This window comes from Bombina bombina, chromosome 2 (assembly GCF_027579735.1).
Source record: "Bombina bombina isolate aBomBom1 chromosome 2, aBomBom1.pri, whole genome shotgun sequence".
In the NCBI taxonomy this organism is placed as follows: domain Eukaryota; kingdom Metazoa; phylum Chordata; class Amphibia; order Anura; family Bombinatoridae; genus Bombina; species Bombina bombina.
This window is the reverse complement of record NC_069500.1, coordinates 1,001,628,778-1,001,654,159: the sequence shown is the minus strand read 5'-3', so window position 1 is coordinate 1,001,654,159 and position 25,382 is coordinate 1,001,628,778. Positions and strand designations below refer to the sequence as shown.

General features: G+C 39.3%; 1 protein-coding gene across 1 annotated transcript in view; it reads left to right on the top strand.

The window, feature by feature from the left end:
* The window catches only part of ZGRF1 (zinc finger GRF-type containing 1), a 329,862-nt gene that overhangs the window by 151,586 nt on the left and 152,894 nt on the right, over nucleotides 1-25,382 (top strand). The window contains exon 19 of the mRNA XM_053700189.1: nucleotides 23,590-23,667. Within this exon, the coding sequence (XP_053556164.1) occupies nucleotides 23,590-23,667 (78 nt within the window). The remainder of the gene's footprint in view (nucleotides 1-23,589; nucleotides 23,668-25,382) is intronic.

Below are 25,382 nucleotides of genomic sequence, written 5' to 3'. Positions count from 1 at the left end.
ATCTCCGCATTCTGCTTAAGGAGGTATTATCCACTCTGGATGATTGTGACAAGTTGGTCATCCCAGAGAAACTATGTAAAATGGACAAGTTCCTAGAGGTGCCGGGGCTCCCAGAAGCTTTTCCTATACCCAAGCGGGTGGCGGACATTGTTAATAAAGAATGGGAAAGGCCCGGTATTCCTTTCGTCCCTCCCCCCATATTTAAAAATTGTTTCCTATGGTCGACCCCAGAAAGGACTTATGGCAGACAGTCCCCAAGGTTGAGGGAGCGGTTTCCACTTTAAACAAACGCACCACTATACCCATAGAGGATAGTTGTGCTTTCAAAGATCCTATGGATAAAAAATTAGAAGGTTTGCTTAAAAAGATGTTTGTTCAGCAGGGTTACCTTCTACAACCAATTTCATGCATTGTCCCTGTCGCTACAGCCGCATGTTTCTGGTTCGATGAGCTGATAAAGGCGGTCGACAGTGATTCTCCTCCTTATGAGGAGATTAGGGACAGAATCAATGCTCTCAAATTGGCTAATTCTTTCACCCTAGACGCCACTTTGCAATTGGCTAGGTTAGCGGCTAAGAATTCTGGGTTTGCTATTGTGGCACGCAGAGCGCTTTGGTTGAAATCTTGGTCGGCTGATGCGTCTTCCAAGAACAAGCTACTTAACATTCCTTTCAAGGGGAAAACGCTGTTTGGCCCTGACTTGAAAGAGATTATCTCGGATATCACTGGGGGTAAGGGCCACGCCCTTCCTCAGGATCGGCCTTTCAAGGCAAAAAATAAACCTAATTTTCGTCCCTTTCGTAGAAATGGACCAGCCCAAAGTGCTACGTCCTCTAAGCAAGAGGGTAATACTTCTCAAGCCAAGCCAGCTTGGAGACCAATGCAAGGCTGGAACAAGGGAAAGCAGGCCAAGAAACCTGCCACTGCTACCAAGACAGCATGAAATGTTGGCCCCCGATCCGGGACCGGATCTGGTGGGGGGCAGACTCTCTCTCTTCGCTCAGGCTTGGGCAAGAGATGTTCTGGATCCTTGGGCGCTAGAAATAGTCTCCCAAGGTTATCTTCTGGAATTCAAGGGACTTCCCCCAAGGGGGAGGTTCCACAGGTCTCAGTTGTCTTCAGACCACATAAAAAGACAGGCATTCTTACATTGTGTAGAAGACCTGTTAAAAATGGGAGTGATTCATCCCGTTCCATTAAGAGAACAAGGGATGGGGTTCTACTCCAATCTGTTTATAGTTCCCAAAAAAGAGGGAACGTTCAGACCAATCTTAGATCTCAAGATCTTAAACAAGTTTCTCAAGGTTCCATCGTTCAAGATGGAAACCATTCGAACTATTCTTCCTTCCATCCAGGAAGGTCAATTCATGACCACGGTGGATTTAAAGGATGCGTATCTACATATTCCTATCCACAAGGAACATCATCGGTTCCTGAGGTTCGCATTCCTGGACAAACATTACCAGTTCGTGGCGCTTCCTTTCGGATTAGCCACTGCTCCAAGGATTTTCACAAAGGTACTAGGGTCCCTTCTAGCTGTGCTAAGACCAAGGGGCATTGCTGTAGTACCTTACTTGGACGACATTTTGATTCAAGCGTCGTCCCTTCCTCAAGCAAAGGCTCACACGGACATTGTCCTGGCCTTTCTCAGATCTCACGGATGGAAAGTGAACGTGGAAAAGAGTTCTCTATCTCCGTCAACAAGGGTTCCCTTCTTGGGAACAATAATAGACTCCTTAGAAATGAGGATTTTTCTGACAGAGGCCAGAAAAACAAAACTTCTTGACTCTTGTCGGATACTCCATTCCGTTCCTCTTCCTTCCATAGCTCAGTGCATGGAAGTGATCGGGTTGATGGTAGCGGCAATGGACATAGTTCCTTTTGCACGCATTCATCTAAGACCATTACAACTGTGCATGCTCAGTCAGTGGAATGGGGACTATACAGACTTGTCTCCGAAGATACAAGTAAATCAGAGGACCAGAGACTCACTCCGTTGGTGGCTGTCCCTGGACAACCTGTCACGAGGGATGACATTCCGCAGACCAGAGTGGGTCATTGTCACGACCGACGCCAGTCTGATGGGCTGGGGCGCGGTCTGGGGATCCCTGAAAGCTCAGGGTCTTTGGTCTCGGGAAGAATCTCTTCTACCGATAAATATTCTGGAACTGAGAGCGATATTCAATGCTCTCAAGGCTTGGCCTCAGCTAGCGAGGGCCAAGTTCATACGGTTTCAATCAGACAACATGACAACTGTTGCGTACATCAACCATCAGGGGGGAACAAGGAGTTCCCTGGCGATGGAAGAAGTGACCAAAATCATTCTATGGGCGGAGTCTCACTCCTGCCACCTGTCTGCTATCCACATCCCAGGAGTGGAAAATTGGGAAGCGGATTTTCTGAGTCGTCAGACATTGCATCCGGGGGAGTGGGAACTCCATCCGGAAATCTTTGCCCAAGTCACTCAGCTGTGGGGCATTCCAGACATGGATCTGATGGCCTCTCGTCAGAACTTCAAAGTTCCTTGCTACGGGTCCAGATCCAGGGATCCCAAGGCGGCTCTAGTGGATGCACTAGTAGCACCTTGGACCTTCAAACTAGCTTATGTGTTCCCGCCGTTTCCTCTCATCCCCAGGCTGGTAGCCAGGATCAATCAGGAGAGGGCGTCGGTGATCTTGATAGCTCCTGCGTGGCCACGCAGGACTTGGTACGCAGATCTGGTAAATATGTCATCGGCTCCTCCTTGGAAGCTACCTTTGAGACGAGACCTTCTTGTTCAGGGTCCGTTCGAACATCCGAATCTGGTTTCACTCCAGCTGACTGCTTGGAGATTGAACGCTTGATCTTATCGAAGCGAGGATTCTCAGATTCTGTTATCGATACTCTTGTTCAGGCCAGAAAGCCTGTAACTAGAAAGATTTACCACAAAATTTGGAAAAAATATATCTGTTGGTGTGAATCTAAAGGATTCCCTTGGGACAAGGTTAAGATTCCTAGGATTCTATCCTTCCTTCAAGAAGGATTGGAAAAAGGATTATCTGCAAGTTCCCTGAAGGGACAGATTTCTGCCTTGTCTGTGTTACTTCACAAAAAGCTGGCCGCTGTGCCAGATGTTCAAGCCTTTGTTCAGGCTCTGGTTAGAATTAAGCCTGTTTACAAACCTTTGACTCCTCCTTGGAGTCTCAATTTAGTTCTTTCAGTTCTTCAGGGGGTTCCGTTTGAACCCTTGCATTCCGTTGATATTAAGTTATTATCTTGGAAAGTTTTGTTTTTAGTTGCAATTTCTTCTGCTAGAAGAGTTTCAGAATTATCTGCTCTGCAGTGTTCTCCTCCTTATCTGGTGTTCCATGCAGATAAGGTGGTTTTACGTACTAAACCTGGTTTTCTTCCAAAAGTTGTTTCTAACAAAAACATTAACCAGGAGATTATCGTACCTTCTCTGTGTCCGAAACCAGTTTCAAAGAAGGAACGTTTGTTGCACAATTTGGATGTTGTTCGCGCTCTAAAATTCTATTTAGATGCTACAAAGGATTTTAGACAAACATCTTCCTTGTTTGTTGTTTATTCCGGTAAAAGGAGAGGTCAAAAAGCAACTTCTACCTCTCTCTCTCTTTTGGATTAAAAGCATCATCAGATTGGCTTACGAGACTGCCGGACGGCAGCCTCCCGAAAGAATCACAGCTCATTCCACTAGGGCTGTGGCTTCCACATGGGCCTTCAAGAACGAGGCTTCTGTTGATCAGATATGTAGGGCAGCGACTTGGTCTTCACTGCACACTTTTACCAAATTTTACAAGTTTGATACTTTTGCTTCTTCTGAGGCTATTTTTGGGAGAAAGGTTTTGCAAGCCGTGGTGCCTTCCATTTAGGTGACCTGATTTGCTCCCTCCCTTCATCCGTGTCCTAAAGCTTTGGTATTGGTTCCCACAAGTAAGGATGACGCCGTGGACCGGACACACCTATGTTGGAGAAAACAGAATTTATGTTTACCTGATAAATTACTTTCTCCAACGGTGTGTCCGGTCCACGGCCCGCCCTGGTTTTTTTAATCAGGTCTGATAATTTATTTTCTTTAACTACAGTCACCACGGTACCATATGGTTTCTCCTATGCAAATATTCCTCCTTAACGTCGGTCGAATGACTGGGGTAGGCGGAGCCTAGGAGGGATCATGTGACCAGCTTTGCTGGGCTCTTTGCCATTTCCTGTTGGGGAAGAGAATATCCCACAAGTAAGGATGACGCCGTGGACCGGACACACCGTTGGAGAAAGTAATTTATCAGGTAAACATAAATTCTGTTTTTGGTGTTTTTTCTTTGAGTTACCCACATAAATGCATACACAGTTGTAGTACTTTTAGAAAATAAATTTAGTTTGCAGAAACACCTAAAACTCTACAGAATCGAGAACTAGTGTAAATCAGTGATGGCCAACAGGTGGCTCAAGTGCCCTGTGGTGGCCACAATTCAGAAGATCCATCTGAAGTGGAGGACTACAGACGGAGAGTGTTCTCTGTAACCTAAATCTGGACCGACCTAGACATTATAAGGAAATATACTCTTGCATTATAAACTGACACACAGCCTTTAAGGCTTCTAAAATATTGATTTGTTGTATCCCCTGCCCTGCTCCCATGTGTTAGGAAATTGTCCATCACTGGTGTACATGGTTTACAACAGAATTGGGCATAGGGTGGGGCACACATTTTACTTGGCTGAATTAACTATTTATTTACACACAGACTTACTACACAATCACAAGCAAACTAAACAAGGAACAAATGCACAAATGTTAGTATTAAAGATAGTCTGAGACTTTGTCAGACATCCCAACTCTCCCTGAAGTTCAGGGAGTCTCCCTGATTGTAATAGCGGCTCCCTGATGCCAGCAAATGGAATGCAATCTCCCTGAAACTCCAAGTACCATAATTCAATGTGGCCCAAATCCAGAAAAGTGTTTCTTTAAGGAATGCATTTAGTTTTTGGGATGTTATAGAATCCTCAAAGCATGCATCAGTAACCAAAAAGCCCCCACGGATTTTAATAAAATAAAAACACAAATACTACCTTATTTACTGCATGTATTTAAACTTCGTATTCTAAAAAGCTTCCGATCACTGGAAAATAGGTTTGTTGTATGTGGTTGTGCAATAAAGCTACTTTTTTTTAATGTGACTTTAGTGGGAAGCTACTTTAATAATGAGTCTCTATCTTATTTAGGGTTTCAAGGTGTCCAATATATAACTGGGAGGGGGGGGGGGGTGGCAGCGCAGTAGCGGGTGAAGCCACCTCCCTGAAATGAGTTTTTGCAGGTTGGGATGTCTGCGTTGTTGTGTAGCCTCTTATATGCCTGTGTCTTGGTTTACTCTTACCAGTATGCCATGCACATGTGATGAATACCAGTAAATCACAACATGCAAGAAAGTTCTGAAACTTTAGAATACCTATTTTTATTTAAGGATTATTAAAGGGATAGTATAGTCAAAATTAAACTTTCATGATTCAGATAGAGCATGCGATTATAAACAACTTTCTAATTTACTCCTATTAACAATTTTTCTTTGTTCTCTTAGTTTCTTCATTTAAAAAAGCTGCAATGTAAGCTAAGAAGCCGGCCCATTTTTGGTTCAACACCTGGGTAGCGCTTGCTAATTGGTGTATAAATGTAGCCATACAATCAGCCAGTGCTACCCAGGTGCTGAACCAAAAATGGGCCAGCTTCTAAGCTTACATTCCAGCTTTTTTAAATGAAGAAACCAAGAGAACGAAGAAAAAATGATAATAGGAGTAAATTAGAAAGTTGCTTAAAATTACATGCTTTATCTGAATCATGAAAGTTTAATTTTGACTAGACTATCCCTTTAATCTTCAGAACTGAAATATGTATACCTGAGACAGATTGAGGAGTTTCCTACTTTGTTAAATGGATTGACAAAGGTAGCATTGTGTATATTATTTTCCTCTCTTAGCTGCTACAATGAACATTTTTCATCAGCAGTATTTACTCATAACCATGCAACACAAAACTCTAAATGGTATGAGTTATAAACGGGTATAATCCTTTTGCTAAGAGCAAATTAGTGAGGTTGCAAGCTGCCCTCCAGTCCCTACCCAACCATTTTATTTTGTATGGATCACATATATAGTTATCACAAGTTTATTGTTTACATCCTTCCTTTCAGGCACAATGAGAACAGTGGTTAACCACTTTTATCACCCACCTCTATATACCAGTCAGTAATAAATGCAATTTTTCAGTCAAACATACAACAGTTATTATCTGTCAGCCACAAATCACAAATCATTGTGCTTGTATATCCCTGTTTTACAGATAATGACATGCAGTAGAATGCGTTAAACCTTATATTCTGAGTCTCAAAGGTAATCTCATATACATAACCTATAGCATTGTTTAAAAAAATTAAAATAATTAAAACCACTAAAGGGTATGTTTAAAAGCTTAAACTTAGGTGTCATAACGCACACTGTGAAGTTCAATAGTACTTGAATCCCCTACAAAAAAATAAATTATCTCATTGCTGAAAGTAATCCTATTTGTTAGATGTTATCTGGATTTGAGCATATATCTATCTATTTACATGAAAAAGATAAGAGTTAGTTTTGGAAACATTGGAGCTAAGTGGAGCTGCTGATCTTAGATAAGCTAATTACCATTTTTTGTATTTAAGACAACTTAAGAGTCTATAATGAAGTGGCGTTACCAAAACAAACATTAACCCATGAATGCTAAAGGTAAATGCCTACAGGATGATATCCTGCAGAATCTTGTTAATAAATACCAAGGTGTAAGTGCAGTTTGTGTTCTCTGGAAGTCTTTAAATCATAAAATGTAATGAGCTTAGAAGAAGAAGCATATGTTCCATGTTTGTGAAATAACTGTGAAGTATGGCTCTTTTGGATGCTACTTGCTGACAGCGTCTCACTGCTTATTCTTTGTCTGTATTTTATGTGTACATGGCCTGCAGGCGCTTCACTCTGGATGTTGCATACATCTGCTGTCTCATTCCAGCCATATGTATGCACCTAGAGCTTGGAAGGACTTCCACAACCATAAATACAGGCTAATTTACAGCAAAAATACTGTGACAACCCCACCCCCATAATAAGTTTCTTAGTTAAAGTGATGGCTTCGGGCAGAAGTGTGCCTTTTTCTTTCAGCATAAACATTAGTAGAATCAGGGCCATACTACTAATGTGGGTAAGCATTGGAGTGACAAGTTATTGGACCATTGCAATACATCATTATGCATTAGAACTAATAAACATTCAACATTCTGCTCATATATTTTTCATATCTCAATTCCTACTGCAATATCATTTTAACATTATTGCATAACGTTTGAATGCAAGTAGCAGACCTATTCATTGGTTATTTAGTAAACAAGTATAATACACATTGATAGAGCCTAGCTAAATCAAGCTGTTGTTTTGGACTTCAGTCCATTTTAATTAATAAAACAAAAAAATGGCAATTGGCAGGGGCATTGCCTACTTACATACACACTGCCATATTCTCTGTACACTTGTTGGTTTTAATCATTTGATGTTTCTTGTGCATTTATAGACTTTGACCTACTTTACCCAGTATGTTTAACATCGTCCATGTTAAGTGATCCTGCACAAACAGGCAGGTTAGGGTCCAGGGACTTTCCTATCTACTATACTCTGGTCATATACCCTATGTGGAGATAGTTGGGTTTTATATATAGCCCTTCTTTTCTCCCTGTTGTATCATTTCTAGCCTGAGGTTAGTTATTTCCATATATTTATGTTCTTGCTTCTTTAAATGTTTGTTGTCTGCAATTTATATACATTTTTTTTTAATAAAAACATTTCAACAAAATATAACAAAAGAAAAAATAAATGTATGCTTACCTGATAAATTTATTTTGTTTTTGACACGATGAGTCCACGGATCATCTTAATTACTAATGGGATATTCACCTCCTGGTCAGCAGGAGGAGGCAAAGAGCACCACAGCAGAGCTGTTAAAGGGACAATTTACTCCAAAAAAAAATCTCCCCTTTAATTTGTTCCTAATGATCCACTTTACCTGCAGGAGTGTATTATATTGTTTACAAGTAGCTCCATTACCCTTATATTGGCATTTGAAATAGTTGATTTAGCATGTGGTATCCCCACCTATTCTGAAAGTTTGTGGCCGCAGGTCCAAGCTATAGATAAGCTTTGTAAACACAGCCAGCAGAAGAGATTACACTCCCAGTGAGATATAGCAGAGATAAGATAATAAAATGTTGATTTTCCATTGTTCTCTCCAAGTACTGGTGATTGTTTTATGGACAGATATAAGATAAAGAAGCAGGTATAGGTACACAATGTGATACAGTAATGAGGTCTTATTATACCTACAAGCTCAACCCATTTTATTAGGTTGTGGCTTCAAAACACAAAATCAGAGCATTAATATACACAAATAAACCTTAAAAAGCTAATTTTCATAAATTTTTACTCTATAGTTGGTAAAAAATGCAATTGTAAACACATTAAGGGAAAAACTATTTTACAGTATACTGTCCCTTTAAATAGCTCCTCCCTTCCCTCCCACTCCAGTCATTCGACCGAAGTTAGAAAGAGAAAGGAAAAGCCAAGGTGCAGAGGTGTCTGAAGTTTACAATAACCCACAACCTGTCTATAAGAACAGGGCGGGCCGTAGACTCATCGTGTCAAAAAAGAAATAAATTTATCAGGTAAGCATAAATTTTCTTTTCTTTTTTAAGACACGATGAGTCCACGGATCATCTTAATTACTAATTGGATTCAATACCCAAGCTAGAGTAAACAGATAATACGGGAGGGACAAGACAGGGAACCTAAACGGAAGGCACCGCTGCTTGAAGAACCTTTCTCCCAAAAGCGGCATCAGCCGAGTCAAAAGTGTCAAATTTGTAGAACTTTGAAAAAGTGTGAAGAGAAGACCAAGTTGCAGCCTTGCAAATCTGTTCCACAGAAGCTTCATTTTTGAACGCCCATGAGGAAGCAACAGCCCTCGTGGAATGAGCCGTAACTCTCTCGGGAGGCTGCTGTCCAGCAGTCTCATATGCAAAACGTATGATACTTTTCAGCCATAAAGAAAGAGAAGTAGCCATAGTTTTCTGTCCCTTGCGTTTTCCTGAGAAAACCACAAACAAAGAAGAATGACGAAAGTCCTTAGTCGCCTGCAAGTAAAACTTTAAAGCACGGACCACGTCCAAATTGTGCAGAAGTCTTTTCTTCTTAGAAGAAGGATTAGGACACAAGGAAGGCACAATGATCTCCTAATTAATGTTCCAATCAGAAACAACCTTAGGAAGAAATCCTAATTTGGTACGTAAAACTACCTTATCTGAATGGAAAATAAGATAAGGAGACTCATACTGTAATGCCGAGAGTTCTGACACTCTCCGAGCAGAAGAAATAGCAACAAGATATAAAACTTTCCAAGAAAACAACTTAATATATAAGGAATGCATAGGCTCAAACAGAGCCCCTTGAAGAACTTTAAAAACTAAATTAAGACTCCATGGAGGAGTAACTGGTTTAAACACAGGCCTGATCCTGACCAAGGCCTCACAAAATGATTGTACATCTGGGACATCCACTAGACGTTTGTGTAACAAAACAGATAAGGCCGAGATTTGACCCTTTAGGGAACTCGTCAATAAACCTTTCTCCAAACCTTCTTGGAGAAAAGACAAAATTCTAGGAATCCTAACTCTACTGCATGAGTAGCCCTTGGATTCACACCAATAGAGATATTTATGCTAAATCTTATGGTAAATCCTCCTAGTTACAGGCTTGTGAGCCTGAATCATGGTCTCTATGACCGAGTCCGAAAACCTCCACTTGGATAAAATTAAGCGTTCAATCTCCAAGCAGTCAGCTTCAGAGAAACTAGATTTGGGTGAAGGAAGGGCCCCTGAATCAGAAGGTCTTTCCTGCACAGAAGTCTCCAAGGTGGTAGAGATTTCTATGCTATGAGGATCACCAAGACACTCTCCTGTTTGATTCAAGCAATTACTCGAGGAAGAAGAGCAAACGGAGGAAACAGGTATGCTAGATTGAAATTCCAAGGGGCCGCCAGAGCATCTATCAGTGCTGCCTGGGGTCCCTGGATCTCGACCCATATCTCGGGAGCTTGGCATTCTGTCACAATGCCATGAGATTTAATTCCGGCTCACCCCACTTGAGAATCAGGCTGGAAAACACTTCCAGATGGAGTTCCCACTCCCCCGGATGAAAGGTCTGCCTGCTCAGGAAATCCGCCTCCCAGTTGTCCACCCCTGGGATGTGGATCGCCGACAGACAGCAAGAATGGGCCTCCACCCATTGATTTACTTGGGATACTTCTGTCATCGTCAAGAAACTCCTCGTTCCCCCCTGATGATTGATGTAGGCTACTGACGTTGTGTTGTCCGACTGGATCCTGATAAACTGTACCGAGGCTAAATAGGGCCGGGCCAGGCCATAAGAGCATTGTAGATTGCTCTCAGTTTCAGGGTAAAACAGACTCTGACTGAGTCCATATTCCCTGAGCCTTTAGAGAGCCCCACACTGCTCCCCACCCTAGAAGACTGGCATTTGTTGTCACAATCATCCAAGATGGTCTGCGAAAGCATGTTCCCTGGGAGAGATGTTCCAGAGACAACCACCATTGTAGAGAGTCCCTTGTCTCCTGCTCCAGAAGAAGTCAAGGAGACAAATCCGAATAATCTCCGTTCCATTGTCTTAGCATGTTCAACTGCAGAGCTCTGAGATGGAAGCAAGCAAACAGGATGATGTCCATTGTCGCCACCATCAACCCGATTAACTCCATGCACTGAGCCACTGATGGTCGAGGAGTTGACTGAAGGGCTAGACAAGTATCGATAATCTTTAATTTCCTGACTTCTGTCAGAAAAATCTTCATAGACAGAGAGTCTATTATGGTTCCTAAGAAAGTTACCCTTGTGTTTGGAACTAATGAACTCTTTTCTAAATGTACCTTCCATCCGTGGGATCTTAGGAAGGACAACACCAAGTCTGTGTGGGATCTTGGTAGCCGAAAGGATGTCGCCTGAACTAGAATGTTATCCAGATAAGGCGCCACTGCAATGCCTTATCCTCTGGATGTCCAAACTTCATCAAACTTGATGAAGTTTGGACATCCAGAGGATCCGTAGTTACAGCTAGGAAGATAACGCTTTCCTTTTTTGGAACACTTAGGGCTTCCGTAGCCTTGGCAGCAAGTTTCTCCATACTGTGAAAGTTCCGTCGGACTTCAGCAAAGGAGTTTTTATCACAGAAGAGAAAGCAACTTTGAATAGCTGAGTATTTGGAACGTTTGTTTTGGATAGAAGAAGCTACGTTTTTATGGGCTTTTATTGTTAATAAACATTGTAAGTCTTAAATTTTAAAGCGCAGTTGTATCTGTGTGTTTTATTGCACTTGAGTCTTGTCTGCACTTTTTTCTTTTAGAGTGAAAGGTCTAAAATTGTCCTGAAGGTTCCCTCTTTTTTTGGAACCACAAACAGATTGGAATAAAACCCCAGACCCTGTTCCTGAATTGGAACGGGAACAATCACTCCCAGAGCGGAGAGGTCTCCTATGCAGTGTAAGAATACCTCTCTCTTTGTCTGGTCTGCAGATAATCTTGAAAGAAGAAATCTGCTTCTTGGAGGAAAAACCTTGAACTCCAGCCTGTATCCCTGAGACACTATTTCTATTGCCCAAGGATCCTGGACATCCCAAACCCAGGCTTGAACGAAGAAGGAAAGTCTGCCCTCTACCAGATCTGGTCCCGGATCGGGGGCATGCCCTTAGTGCTGTCTTGAAATCACTAACCGGCTTCTTGGACTTTTTTCCTTTGTTCCAAGACTGGTTGGGTCTCCATGTAGGCTTAGACTGTTCCTGCTTAGATGAAGAAGAGGAAGAGTTTCCTTTGAAATTTCGAAAGGAACGAAAATTGCTCTGTCGTCCTTTTTGTTTATTTCTCTTATCTTGAGGAAGAAGATGACCCTTACCTCCCGTGATATCAGAAATAATCTCCTTCAGGTCAGGTCCGAACAAGGAATAGCTAGAAGTTTAGACTTGGATGACACATCCGCAGACCAAGGTTTTAACCATAAGGCTCTGCGGGCTAAAATAGAGAAACTCGATATTTTAGCTCCCAATTTGATAACTTGAAGGGAAGCGTCCGAAATAAAGGCATTAGCTAACTTAAGAGCTTTTATCCTATCTTGGATCTCATCCTCCCTTTTCAGATCGACGATATACTCTTATATACCATTACCTCTACTGATTCTCGTTTCAGTACTGGTTTGGCTATCTACTATATGTAGATGAGTGTCCTGGGGTAAGTAAGTCTTATTTTTTGTGACACTCTAAGCTATGGTTGGGCACTTTATATGTAAAGTTCTAAATATATGTCTTTAAACTTATATTTGCCATGATTCAGGATAATCAGTATTCCTTCATTCAGACTGTCAGTTTCATTATTTGGGATAATGCATATGAATAAATATTTTTTTCTTACCTTGAAAATTTTCAATTGACTTTTTTCCCTGCGGGCTGTTAGGCTCGCGGGGGCAGAAAATGCTTAAATTTATTGCGTCATTCTTGGCGCAAACTTTTGGCGCAAAATGTTGTCATTTCCGGCGCCGTAGTTGTCGCCGAAAGTTGTTCGTTGTTACGTCATTTTTTGACGCATGTGTGTTCAGACGTTTTTTTGCGCCAAAAAATGTGGGCGTCGTTTTCGGCGTCAGAGGATGTGGCGTCATACTTGGCGCCAAAAAATATGGGCGTTGTACTTGGCGCCAATAATGTGGGCTTCATATTTTGGCGCCAAAAATGTGGGCGTCATTCTTGCTCCACTTTTTCTCACATTATTTAAGTCTCACTTTTTTGTTGCTTCTGGTTGCTAGAGGCTTGTTTGTTTTGCATTTTTTCCCATTCCTGAAACTGTCATTTAAGGAATTTGATAATTTTGCTTTATATGTTGTTTTTTTCTATTACATATTGCAAGATTTTCCATAAACTGTTCCTGGATCAGAACATACTGAGGGATTCCTGTTGACTGAGATAAGTCCTACCAAAGCTAAGTTCATTTATTTTAAATGTTATGAATGTTTATCTTTAGCTATGGTTTGTAATAAGTTATCATGATAAACTTTTACATGCAGAATCCATTAGTATTTATGCTTTATGTATTGCTATTCTTTTTACATCTTATGTACAAGATATACTTAGAAAATTTATAAGAATATTTTTCTGATTCTATGTTAAAGGCTTTGTCTGACTTTGCGCCTTCTATTAAAAATTTTAGGTCTTTTTCAAACTTCTTTTTTAATTGATGAAGTTTCAAATGACCAACAACATACTGAATTATCCTTCTCTGATGATGTTTTTTCTCATTAAGAATTTTCTTCATAAGATATTGACACTAACAAATCTACTTTTTTATTTTTTATTAGAGTACATTTGTTTTTTGTTGAAAAGGTGTTGATTATTTTGGATATTGAGGTAACTAGTTCTTTTTCAAGACTAGCTAACATTTTATTTCTGCTTTTTTTATCTTCTGTGTTTTCAGAGGTTTTTTTCCAGTTCTTCATACTAGGGAATGGAATAGGCTGAGAATTTTCTTCCTTCTTCAAAGGTTTTAAATTATATTCTTTGCCGGCAGTTAATTTCAATTTTGAGGGTTCTCCAATTTAATGGGGCTATCTCTACTCCTGCTAAATTATGCTATTGTTTCTATAGCAAAATAGTATTTATTTTCCTTTTAGATGGTTGTATCTTATTTAAGGAAAATTATTTTCAGGTACTTTTCTTGGACCTGTGATTTATTTGGATGATGTTGCATTTGCTTCATTTTTCTGTTTACTTTAAGATAAAGTATCAGATTATGTTTTATTTAGCATTGTTGTTGCTCATTTGAGGTTCAGACTGGGTGCTGTTGCATTTGTCTTGTTGTCTTGCATTTGTTTATGCAAGTCCGGTGTGTTGACTGGCAGGGCCGCCACTAGACATTTTGGGGCCCCTGACTCAACCATTGATCAGGGCCCCCCCCCCCCCCTCTCCTTTGACATGTGCAATTTTTGACCAAGTGACTAAAACGTATATGCACTTTATTCTTAATTGTCTATTTAAACTTTGAAATGTTGTAAAGGTAGTAACATACACACACACAGACACACTCATACACTGAAACACACAAACACACTCACACATAAGGATTCACATATAGACACTCTAGCAGACACGCAAAGAAACACACTCAGACACAGAAACCCAAACAGACACTTAGCACTTGTTTACATTGACCTGACAAGTAATGAGGTAAACTACAGTTTTGTAAAAAAAAAAAAAAAAGGAGATTTAGAAAACAAAATATGGAGTTCTGATTATCTTTTTGTAAAGGAAGATGATAACTAAATTATGACAACAGCATGCAGTGGCTGAAAGGAAGGGCCCTGAACTGTCTAAACAATAATTTAAAGGTTAAATGGTGGAGTGGTTACTTCCGGAAAGGTCTTGTTAGTCTCAAAGTCTGTAAAAAGATGTGAATAATTAGTAGTAAGGTGAAAATGTCCTAAAAAAGGAACAGACAATGGACACACACACACAAACTCAAACTTGCACATACACCCAAGGAAACACCAACAGAGACAGCCTCATAAAACACACAAAGACATATACACACACACAGAGACACCCACAGAAAACACACAAAGACATACACAGAGAGACAACCACATGAAAAACACAGAAAGACATACATACACACACCCTCACTGAGACATCCACAGAAAACACAGACATACATACATACACACAAACACCCTCACAGAAACACCCATAGAAAAAGCTCAAAGACATATGCACACACCCTCACAGACATCTACAGAAAATGCACAAAGACATACACACCCACCCTCACAGAGAGACCCACAGATAAAAATACATACACATAGAGACACAAACCAAAGCACAAAGACATAAACACATACACCCACAGAAACACTCACAGGAGGAAACATTTATACACCTTGCATCCCCTAAATCAACAGTGTGTGACTCTATATGGTCTTGGTGGGACCATAAGCTGTGGTACTCATACCATTAGATCTGGTTAAATGCAGGATTTAGGCTTGTTGGTATGTATTTCAAAACTAAGTCAGCTGTAGTGTAAACTGAACAGTTTTAAGTTAACCTTTCTCATTTCAAACACTGAGCAATTTTAGTCTGAGAGTATAAAATTTTATGCAGATGTAAAAATCTTAGATAAAATGCCTCCTTGCATCTGGAAAGTCCTTGCATAAAGGGGCAGTAAACTGGAATGTTTTATATATATATATATATATATATATATATATATATATATATATATATATATATATATATATATATATATATATATATATATATAAAATGCATATCTGCCAAAAGGGCATCTACCATTTGTGTATTGAGGAGGAAACATTTCTGCATGGTTTTAAATATAGAATTTCTACAGCATTGTCAAATAATCATAAATACACTGCTGCTAAAAAAATTAGTTTTTATGGACCCCTAGCCCCACCATACAACTACTACCACACTGAAGTTACAATCCAAAATTGCACAAAGAAATAAAAAACATTTGCTAAGTAAGTCCTACCTCCTCTTCAAATGAAAGTGATCTGCCGTCTGACTCAGGCACACACTGTACAAAGTGCCAAGTCTGTCTCACACTGTGCATAGTGGTTTAGTGCACACTAAGAAATCCTCTCAAATGCTAATACTTTACTCCTTGTAATAACATTTCCCATGCCTCATGGGGCCCCCCTGGCTCATTGGGCCCCTGACAGGAGTCACCCCTGTCACCCCCTGATGGCGGCCCTGTTGACTGGTCCTTTAACTGGATTAACATGCTAATAATTTCATTTGTATCTTCATTTTATTGAATATTTTCACAAATGAGGTTTAATCTATGTCTTTAGCTGTTTTTAGCTAGAAGAATTTTGTGATTTCTAAAAAATCCTTATTTCTTTTTTTCCAAGATAATCAATTATTTGGTTCATATTGGATTCAATTCTTAACTGTTACTCTGGGCTTCAAGATTGAGTTCTAAGACTAAAACTTTAAGCTTATTTTAGTTTGGTTGTTCTTACTAAGGAACAAAATTCTAAATTCTTACCCAAGTAACATGTTTTTAATTGGAAGTTTTTTAGTTCAAATCAGCTCCTTAAATTTGCATGTATGTGCCGTATTCCAGCTTGGCTGGTAAGGGGCAGGTTAAGATTTTTTTGAAATTTGTTTGGTTCTATTCGGTCCAAATTTCTTAGATTTTGGGTACAGAATAAAATTTAGAGTAAAACCGTCTATGAGAAGTATTTTTCTCTCTATTATATTCCAGCTATTCCAGTAAGGCTAACACTTTCCTTAATGTGTTTCAGTCCTATATATTTTGGGTAATGTTGAAGTGCGGATGATCACCTGTTGGGGCTCAAGCGCTGCTCAGATCTGGAATCTTGTGGGGTATTTATTCCAGTTCCATTTTTAGGAACTGGGTTTTGGGGTTTTATTCAAATCTATTCATTGTTCCAAAGATAGAAAATATTTTTATTATATAAATGTACCATCTTTTAGATTGGTATTTATATGGTCTATTCTGCCTTTTTTTGGTCAGTGATAGCATTATTTGTTTTCATTAGATACAATAGATGCATATCTTCATTTTCTGTTTTCATTCAGATTATATTTATTTTCTGAGACTACGGAATCTCATATGATTCAACTTTGTTTTTTCAAGACATGGTTAGAGGATCTTTTTATCAAAAGCTCACACAAGGGTCACCTTTTTTAGGTTTCCAGATAGATTGTGTCACTGTCTTTGTCTCTAACAGACAAGTTACACCCTAGGACAAAGCAGCACATCTTGCACTGCTTTAAAAAATAATAGAGTAGTAATGACTAGAGTAGGAGGGAAGGGTGGAGCTATTTAACAGCTCTGCTGTGGTGCTCTTTGCCTCCTCCTGCTGACCAGGAGGTGAATATCCCATTAGTAATTAAGATGATCCATAGACTCATTGTGTCTTAAAAGAAAAAGACCAATCAAAAGTTCTACATACAGATACATAAAAAGAAAAAAAAAGTTCAAACAAATTATTCAGTGGAAATTGTGGAGTAATGGTAAACATATAGAGAAAAAGCAAGGGGGAGATTGAGGAAAAAAAGGGACATTATTTTATTACAGTGATAAAACTAAATATATCCCTTTATGGGTATCTATGTTAAATATTGAAATGTTTTGAAATCAAGTGTATTTTATCCAGATATAAAGCAGATTAAAGTGTTTAATATTAAAATAAATTATGTTATCTTATTACAGTAAATTAGATAAATATAGACAGTGGAATGATCAAGTATAGAATAGTATTATAATTGTATGTGTGTGATTTTGGAATCTAGGTGGAGAGGTAGTACTCAACTTTTTAGACCGCTATTATTCTACTACCTTTCGGCTAGATTGCGAGTCTTGCGTTAGGCTTAAAAAGCAGCGTTGGCCGGTCCCAACGCTGCTTTTTAACGCCCGCTGGTATTACGAGTCTTGCAGGTACAGGTGTACCGCTCACTTTTTTGGCCAGACTTGGAAATACTGTAAATCCACTTACGTCAATTGCGTATCCTATTTTTTCAATGGGACTTGCATAGCGCCGGTATTACGAGTCTGCCAAAAAGTGAGCGGTAGACCCTCTCCTGTCAAGATTGGTACCGCATTTTAAAGTCAGTAGTTAAGAATTTTACACTACAATGCCGTAGCATAAAACTCTTAACTAAAGTGCTAAAAAGTACACTAACACCCATAAACTACCTATTAACCCCTAAACCGAGGCCCCCCACATCGTAAACACAATAATACATTTTTTAATCCCTAATCTGCCGAACCGGACATCGCCGCCACTATAATAAATATATTAACCCCTAAACCGCCGCACTCCCGCCTCGTAAACATTAGTTAAATATTATTAACCCCTAATCTGCCGGCCCTAACAACGCCGACACATACCTACATTTATTAACCCCTAATCTGCCGCCTCCAATGTCGCCACCACTATTCTAAATTTATTAACCCCTAAACCTAAGTCTAACCCTAACACCCCCTAACTTCAATATAATTTAAATAAATATAAATAAAATTACTATTATTAACTAAATTATTCCTATTTAAAACTAAATACTTACCTATAAAATAAACCCTAAGATAGCTACAATATAACTAATAATTACATTGTATCTAGTTTAAGGTTTATTTTTATTTTACAGGCAAGTTTGTATTTATTTTAACTAGGTAGAATAGTTACTAAATAGTTATTAACTATTTAATAAACTACCTAGTTAAAATAAATACAAAAGTACCTGTATAATAAAACCTAACCTAAGTTACAATTACACCTAACACTACATTATAATTAAATTAATTCCCTAAACTAAATACAATTAAATAAAATTAGCTAAAGTACAAAAACAAACAAACACTAAATTACAGAAAATAATAAACAAATTACAAGATTTTTAAACTAATTACACCTAATTTAATCCCCCTAACAAAATAAAAAAGCCCCCCAAAATAAAAAAAAGCCCTACCCTAAATTACAAATAGCCCTTAAAAAGCTCTTTTACCTGTAAAAAAAATTACAAATCCCCCCCCCCCAACATTAAAACCCACCATCCACACAACCAACCCTACTCTAAAACCCACACAATACCCCCTTAAAAAAACCTAACACTAACCCCTTGAAGATCACCTTACCGGGAAAAGACTTCACCTAACCGGGCCAAAGTCCTCAACGAATCCGGCAGAAGTGGTCCTCCAGACGGGCAGAAGTGGTCCTCCAGACGGGCAGAAGTGATCCTCCAGACGGGCAGAAGTCTTCATCCAGGCGGCATCTTCTATCTTCATCCATCCGGCGCGGAGCGGGTCCATCTTCAAGACATCCGACGCGGAGCATGCTCTTCTTTCCAATCAGCCAATAGTATTGAGCTTGCATTCTATTGGCTGAATGGAACAGCCAATAGAATTCCAGCTCAATCCTATTGGCTGATTGCATCAGCCAGTAGGATTTTTTTCTACATTAATTCCGTTTGGCTGATAGAATTCTATCAGCCAATCGGAATCTAAGGGACGCCATCTTGGATGACGTCACTTAAAGGAACCTTCATTCAGCAAGAAGAAGTCGGAAGAAGAGGATGCTCCGTGCCGGATGTCTTGAAGATGGAGCCGCTCCGCGTCGGATGGATGAAGATAGAAGATGCCGTCTGGATGAAGACTTCTGCCCGTCTGGAGGACCACTTCTGCTGGATTCATTGAGGACTTTGGCCCGGTTGGGTGAAGACTTCTCCCGGTAAGGTGATCTTCAAGGGGTTAGTGTTTTTTAAGGGGGTATTGGGTGGGTTTTAGAGTAGGGTTGGTTGTGTGGGTGGTGGGTTTTAATGTTGGGGGGGGATTTGTAATTTTACAGGTAAAAGAGCTAATTACTTTGGGGCAATGCCCCGCAAAAGGCCCTATTTGTAATTTAGGGTAGGGCTTTTTTTTATTTTGGGGGGCTTTTTTATTTTGTTAGGGTTATTAGATTAAGTGTAATTAGTTTAAAAATCTTGTAATTAGTTTATTATTTTCTGTAATTTAGTTTTTTTTTGTACTTTAGCTAATTTTATTTAATTGTATTTAGTTTAGGGAATTAATTTAATTATAGTGTTAGGTGTAATTGTAACTTAGGTTAGGTTTTATTTTACAGGTTGTTGTGCTCCATCTTAGCTTAGAGATGCTAAGAAAAGCACAGTGATCTCTCTGTGTCTCTTGGCAATCGAAATTGCATTGGTTAACAGCTGATTGAAAGAACAGGTGCCTTTTTGGTCTCAGGTAGATGATATAATTGAATTTGCCAGGGATGGGGTAGAATTCTGTTGGGAAGTTTGTCATCCCTGGATTGGCTATAAGTCTTAAATTGCATGTGGGGTTCAGATGAGTAGAAGTAATGTGAGTTTCTACTTGTCGTAGGACCTTCTGTCAACAAGAATGCTGATACATGTGTGTTATTTTGATTATGTACATGTGTTGCTATTTTGTTTGATTCCGGAGACTATTTTTTGCTTTATCAATACGCTCCTCTTTATTTGGGTAGGTAAATATTTTATAGTTTATTTTCTAAGGCCTAGATTTGGAGTTCGGCGGTAAAAGGGCTGTTAACGCTCCGCGGGCTTTTTTCTGGCCGCACCATAAATTTAACTCTGGTATCGAGAGTTTAATCAAATGCTGCGTTAGGCTCCAAAAAAGGAGCGTAGAGCATTTTTACCGCAAATGCAACTCTCGATACCAGAGTTGCTTACGGACGCGGCCGGCCTCAAAAACGTGCTCGTGCACGATTCTCCCATAGGAAACAATGGGGCTGTTTGAGCTGAAAAAAACCTAACACCTGCAAAAAAGCAGCGTTCAGCTCCTAACGCAGCCCCATTGTTTCCTATGGGGAAACACTTCCTACGTCTGCACCTAACACCCTAACATGTACCCCGAGTCTAAACACCCCTAACCTTACACTTATTAACCCCTAATCTGCCGCCCCCGCTATCGCTGACCCCTGCATATTTTTTTTAACCCCTAATCTGCCGCTCCGTAAACCGCCGCAACCTACGTTATCCCTATGTACCCCTAATCTGCTGCCCTAACATCTTGGATGACGTCCCTTAAAGGAACAGTCATTCGTCGTTCAGTCGTCGGTCCGGATGGATGTTCCGCGCTGGAGGTCTTCAGGATCCTGCCGCTTCGCTCCGGATGGAAGAAGATCGAAGATGCCGCTTGGAGAAGATGTTTGCCGGTCCGGATGTCCTCTTCTTGCCGGATAGGAGGAAGACTTTGGAGCCTCTTCTGGACCTCTTCAGCACCGGATTATGGATCGCCAACCCCCGCTTGGGTTGGATGAAGATCTTGGAGCCAGGACGGATCGGTGATACCTGGATGGTGAAGACAAGGTAGGAAGATCTTCAGGGGATTAGTGTTAGGTTTATTTAAGGGGGGTTTGGGTTAGATTAGGGGTATGTGGGTGGTGGGTTGTAATGTTGGGGGGGGGTATTGTATGTTTTTTTTTACAGGCAAAAGAGCTGAACTTCTTGGGGCATGCCCCGCAAAGGGCCCTGTTCAGGGCTGGTAAGGTAAAAGAGCTTGTAACTTTTTTAATTTAGAATAGGGTAGGGAATTTTTTATTTTGGGGGGCTTTGTTATTTTATTAGGGGGCTTAGAGTAGGTGTAATTAGTTTAAAATTGTTGTAATATTTTTCTTATGTTTGTAAATATTTTTTTATTTTCTGTAACTTAGTTCTTTTTTATTTTTTGTACTTTAGCTAGTTTATTTAATTGTATTTATTTGTAGGAATTGTGTTTAATTAATTTATTGATAGTGTAGTGTTAGGTTAATTGTAGGTAATTGTAGGTAGTTTATTTAATTATTTTATTGATAGGGTAGTGTTAGGTTTAATTATATCTTAGGTTAGGATTTATTTTACAGGTAAATTTGTTATTATTTTAACTAGGTAACTATTAAATAGTTCTTAACTATTTAATAGCTATTGTACCTGGTTAAAATAATTACAAAGTTGCCTGTAAAATAAATATTAATCCTAAAATAGCTATAATATAATTATAATTTATATTGTAGCTATATTAGGATTTATTTTACAGGTAAGTATTTAGCTTTAAATAGGAATCATTTATTTAATAAGAGTTAATTTATTTCGTTAGATGTAAATTATATTTAACTTAGGGGGGTGTTAGTGTTAGGGTTTGACTTAGCTTTAGGGGTTAATCCATTTATTAGAATAGCGGTGAGCTCCGATCGGAAGATTAGGGGTTAATAATTGAAGGTAGGTGTCGGCGATGTTAGGGAGGGCAGATTAGGGGTTAATACTATTTATGATAGGGTTAGTGAGGCGGATTAGGGGTTAATAACTTTATTATAGTAGCGCTCAGGTCCGCTCGGCAGATTAGGGGTTAATAAGTGTAGGCAGGTGTCGGCGACGTTGAGGGGGGCAGATTAGGGGTTAATAAATATAATATAGGGGTCGGCGGTGTTAGGGGTAGCAGATTAGGGGTACATAGGGATAACGTAGGTGGCGGCGCTTTGCGGTCGGAAGATTAGGGGTTAATTATTTTAAGTAGCTGGCGGCGATGTTGTGGGGGGCAGGTTAGGGGTTAATAAATATAATACAGGGGTCGGCGGGGTTAGGGGCAGCAGATTAGGGGTACATAAATATAACGTAGGTGGCGGTCGGCAGATTAGGGGTTAAAAATTTTAATCGAGTGTCGGCGATGTGGGGGGGCCTCGGTTTAGGGGTACATAGGTAGTTTATGGGTGTTAGTGTACTTTAGGGTACAGTAGTTAAGAGCTTTATGAACCGGCGTTAGCCCAGAAAGCTCTTAACTCCTGCTATTTTCAGGCGGCTGGAATCTTGTCGTTAGAGCTCTAACGCTCACTTCAGAAACGACTCTAAATACCAGCGTTAGAAAGATCCCATTGAAAAGATAGGCTACACAAATGGCGTAGGGGGATCTGCGGTATGGAAAAGTCGCGGCTGAAAAGTGAGCGTTAGACCCTTTAATCACTGACTCCAAATACCAGCGGGCGGCCAAAAGCAGCGTTAGGAGCCTCTAACGCTGGTTTTGACGGCTACCGCCGAACTCCAAATCTAGGCCTAAGTGAGTTAAATTGTATACCTTATTAGTCTACGAAAAGCACTTTTTTTTTTTATATGTTATTCTGTCTGATACATGAGGCTTGGTATTGTTCTGTGAATTTTGTACTAAATGTATGGTTTAAAAAAATCTTAAATGAGCTTATTACTAATTGCTCCAACTATCAGTTTATAGAATGTATTGAATATGTATTACAAAATATGACTTGAAACTGAAGATTTTTTTTTTATCATTTAAAGCTTTACTCGATTGTGGAAATTTTGATTTTAATGTCTAGCCACCACTTCCAATAATCATTTGCCTCCATATTTTAAAGCTATTACTGCTAAATGCAGAAATTCTGGTTAAGGAGGAGTATTTTTTTGTTCAAGCTGTATTTACATGGTTTTAAAGTGTCAGGAAGCCCCAAAATTCTATTATCTAATTTGCTTTGTTCTTTTGATATCCTTTGTTGAAAAACATACATAAACTCAGGAGATGGGAGCTTGCTGCTGATTGGTGGCTGCACATATATACCTCATTATCATCGGATTACCGATGTGTTCAACTAGCTCCCAGTAGTGGATTGCTGGGCCTTCAATAAAGGATACAGAGAGAATAAAGCAAAATTGATAAAGAAGTCAATTGGAAAGTTCATTTTAAATTCTATGCTCCATCTGAATCATGAAAGAAAAAAATTGTGTTTAATGTCAACACATTTTGCCTTCGCTTATGTAATACACTCAGACATATAATGCTTTTTATTTTAACTGTGTATTACATTGTCTTTACAAAATGTTCTTTTAATTGTTACTATCTCTCAGGTTTTTTCCATGGGGTTCAGTCTGTAAACTTTCTTCACATATTTCTGTTTTATATGTAAAACAGGTTACTTGATCTGGGATTTGACAAGTTTATTAGAGTTGGAAGCATAAAGAAGATTGCAAAGCCGGTTCTACCTTACAGGTAAGCTACAGTATATCCAGCCGATCCATGCTGAAAACCCTATAGTTTTACATGATGAGAAGTCTCTCAAAGGGACAGTAAATTGTTGTTATAAAAACCCCACAATACATATCACTCCAGCAAGCATATGCCTCCAACACATCAATGATGCAAGTTTAAATAACATAATTTATGTAAGAACTTACCTGATAAATTCATTTCTTTCATATTGGCAAGAGTCCATGAGCTAGTGACGTATGGGATATACAATCCTACCAGGAGGGGCAAAGTTTCCCAAACCTCAAAATGCCTATAAATACACCCCTCACCACACCCACAATTCAGTTTAACGAATAGCCAAGAAGTGGGGTGATAAAGAAAGGAGTAAAAAGCATCAACAAAGGAATTTGGAAATAATTGTACTTTATACAAAAAAATCATAACCACCATAAAAAAGGGGGTGGGTCTCATGGACTCTTGCCAATATGAAAGAAATTAATTTATCAGGTAAATTCTTACATAAATTATGTTTTCTTTCATGTAATTGGCAAGAGTCCATGAGCTAGTGACGTATGGGATAGCAATACCCAAGATGTGGAACTCCACACAAGAGTCACTAGAGAGGGAGGGATAAAAATAAAAACAGCCATTTTCCGCTGAAAAAAATAATCCACAACCCAAAATATAAATTAATTCTCATAAATGTGAGGAAAAACCTTTAATCAAAAGCAAAAAAATCAAACTGAAACCGCTGCCTGAAGAACTTTTCTACCAAAAACTGCTTCCGAAGAAGCAAATACATCAAAATGGTAGAATTTAGTAAATGTATGCAAAGAAGACCCAGTAGCAGCTTTGCAAATCTGATCAACTGAAGCTTCATTCTTAAAAGCCCAGGAAGTGGAACCTGATCTAGTAGAATGAGCTGCAATTCTCTGAGGCGGGGCTTTACCCGACTCCAAATAGGCTTGATTAATCAAAAGGTTTAACCACAAAGCCAAGGAAACGGCAGAAGCCTTCTGACCTTTCCTGGAACCAGAAAAGATAACACATAGACTAGAAGTCTTCCTGAAATCTTTAGTAGCTTCAACATAATATTTCAAAGCTCTCACCACATCCAAAGAATGTAAAGATCTTTCCAAAGAATTCTTAGGATTAGGACACAAAGAAGGGACAACAATTTCTCTATAAATGTTGTTAGAATTTACAACCTTAGGTAGGAATTTAAATGAAGTCCGCAAAACTGCCTTATCCTGATGAAAAATCAGAAAAGGAGATTCACAAGAGAGAGCGGATAATTCAGAAACTCTTCTAGCAGAAGAGATGGCCAAAAGAAACAACACTTTCCAAGAAAGTAGTTTAATGTCTAAAGAATGCATAGGCTCAAACGGAGGAGCCTGTAAATCCTTCAAAACCAAATTAAGACTCCAAGGAGGAGAGATTGATTTAATGACAGGCTTGATACGAACCAAAGCCTGCACAAAACAATGAATATCAGGAAGTTTAGCAATCTTTCTATGAAATAAAACAGAAAGAGCAGAGATTTGTCCTTTTAAGGAACTTGCAGACAAACCTTTATCCAAACCATCCTGAAGAAACTGTAAAATTCTAGGAATTCGAAAAGAATGCCAAGAGAATTTATGAGAAGAACACCATGAAATGTAAGTCTTCCAAACTCGATAATAAGTCTTTCTAGAAACAGATTTACGAGCCTGCAACATAGTATTAATCACTGAGTC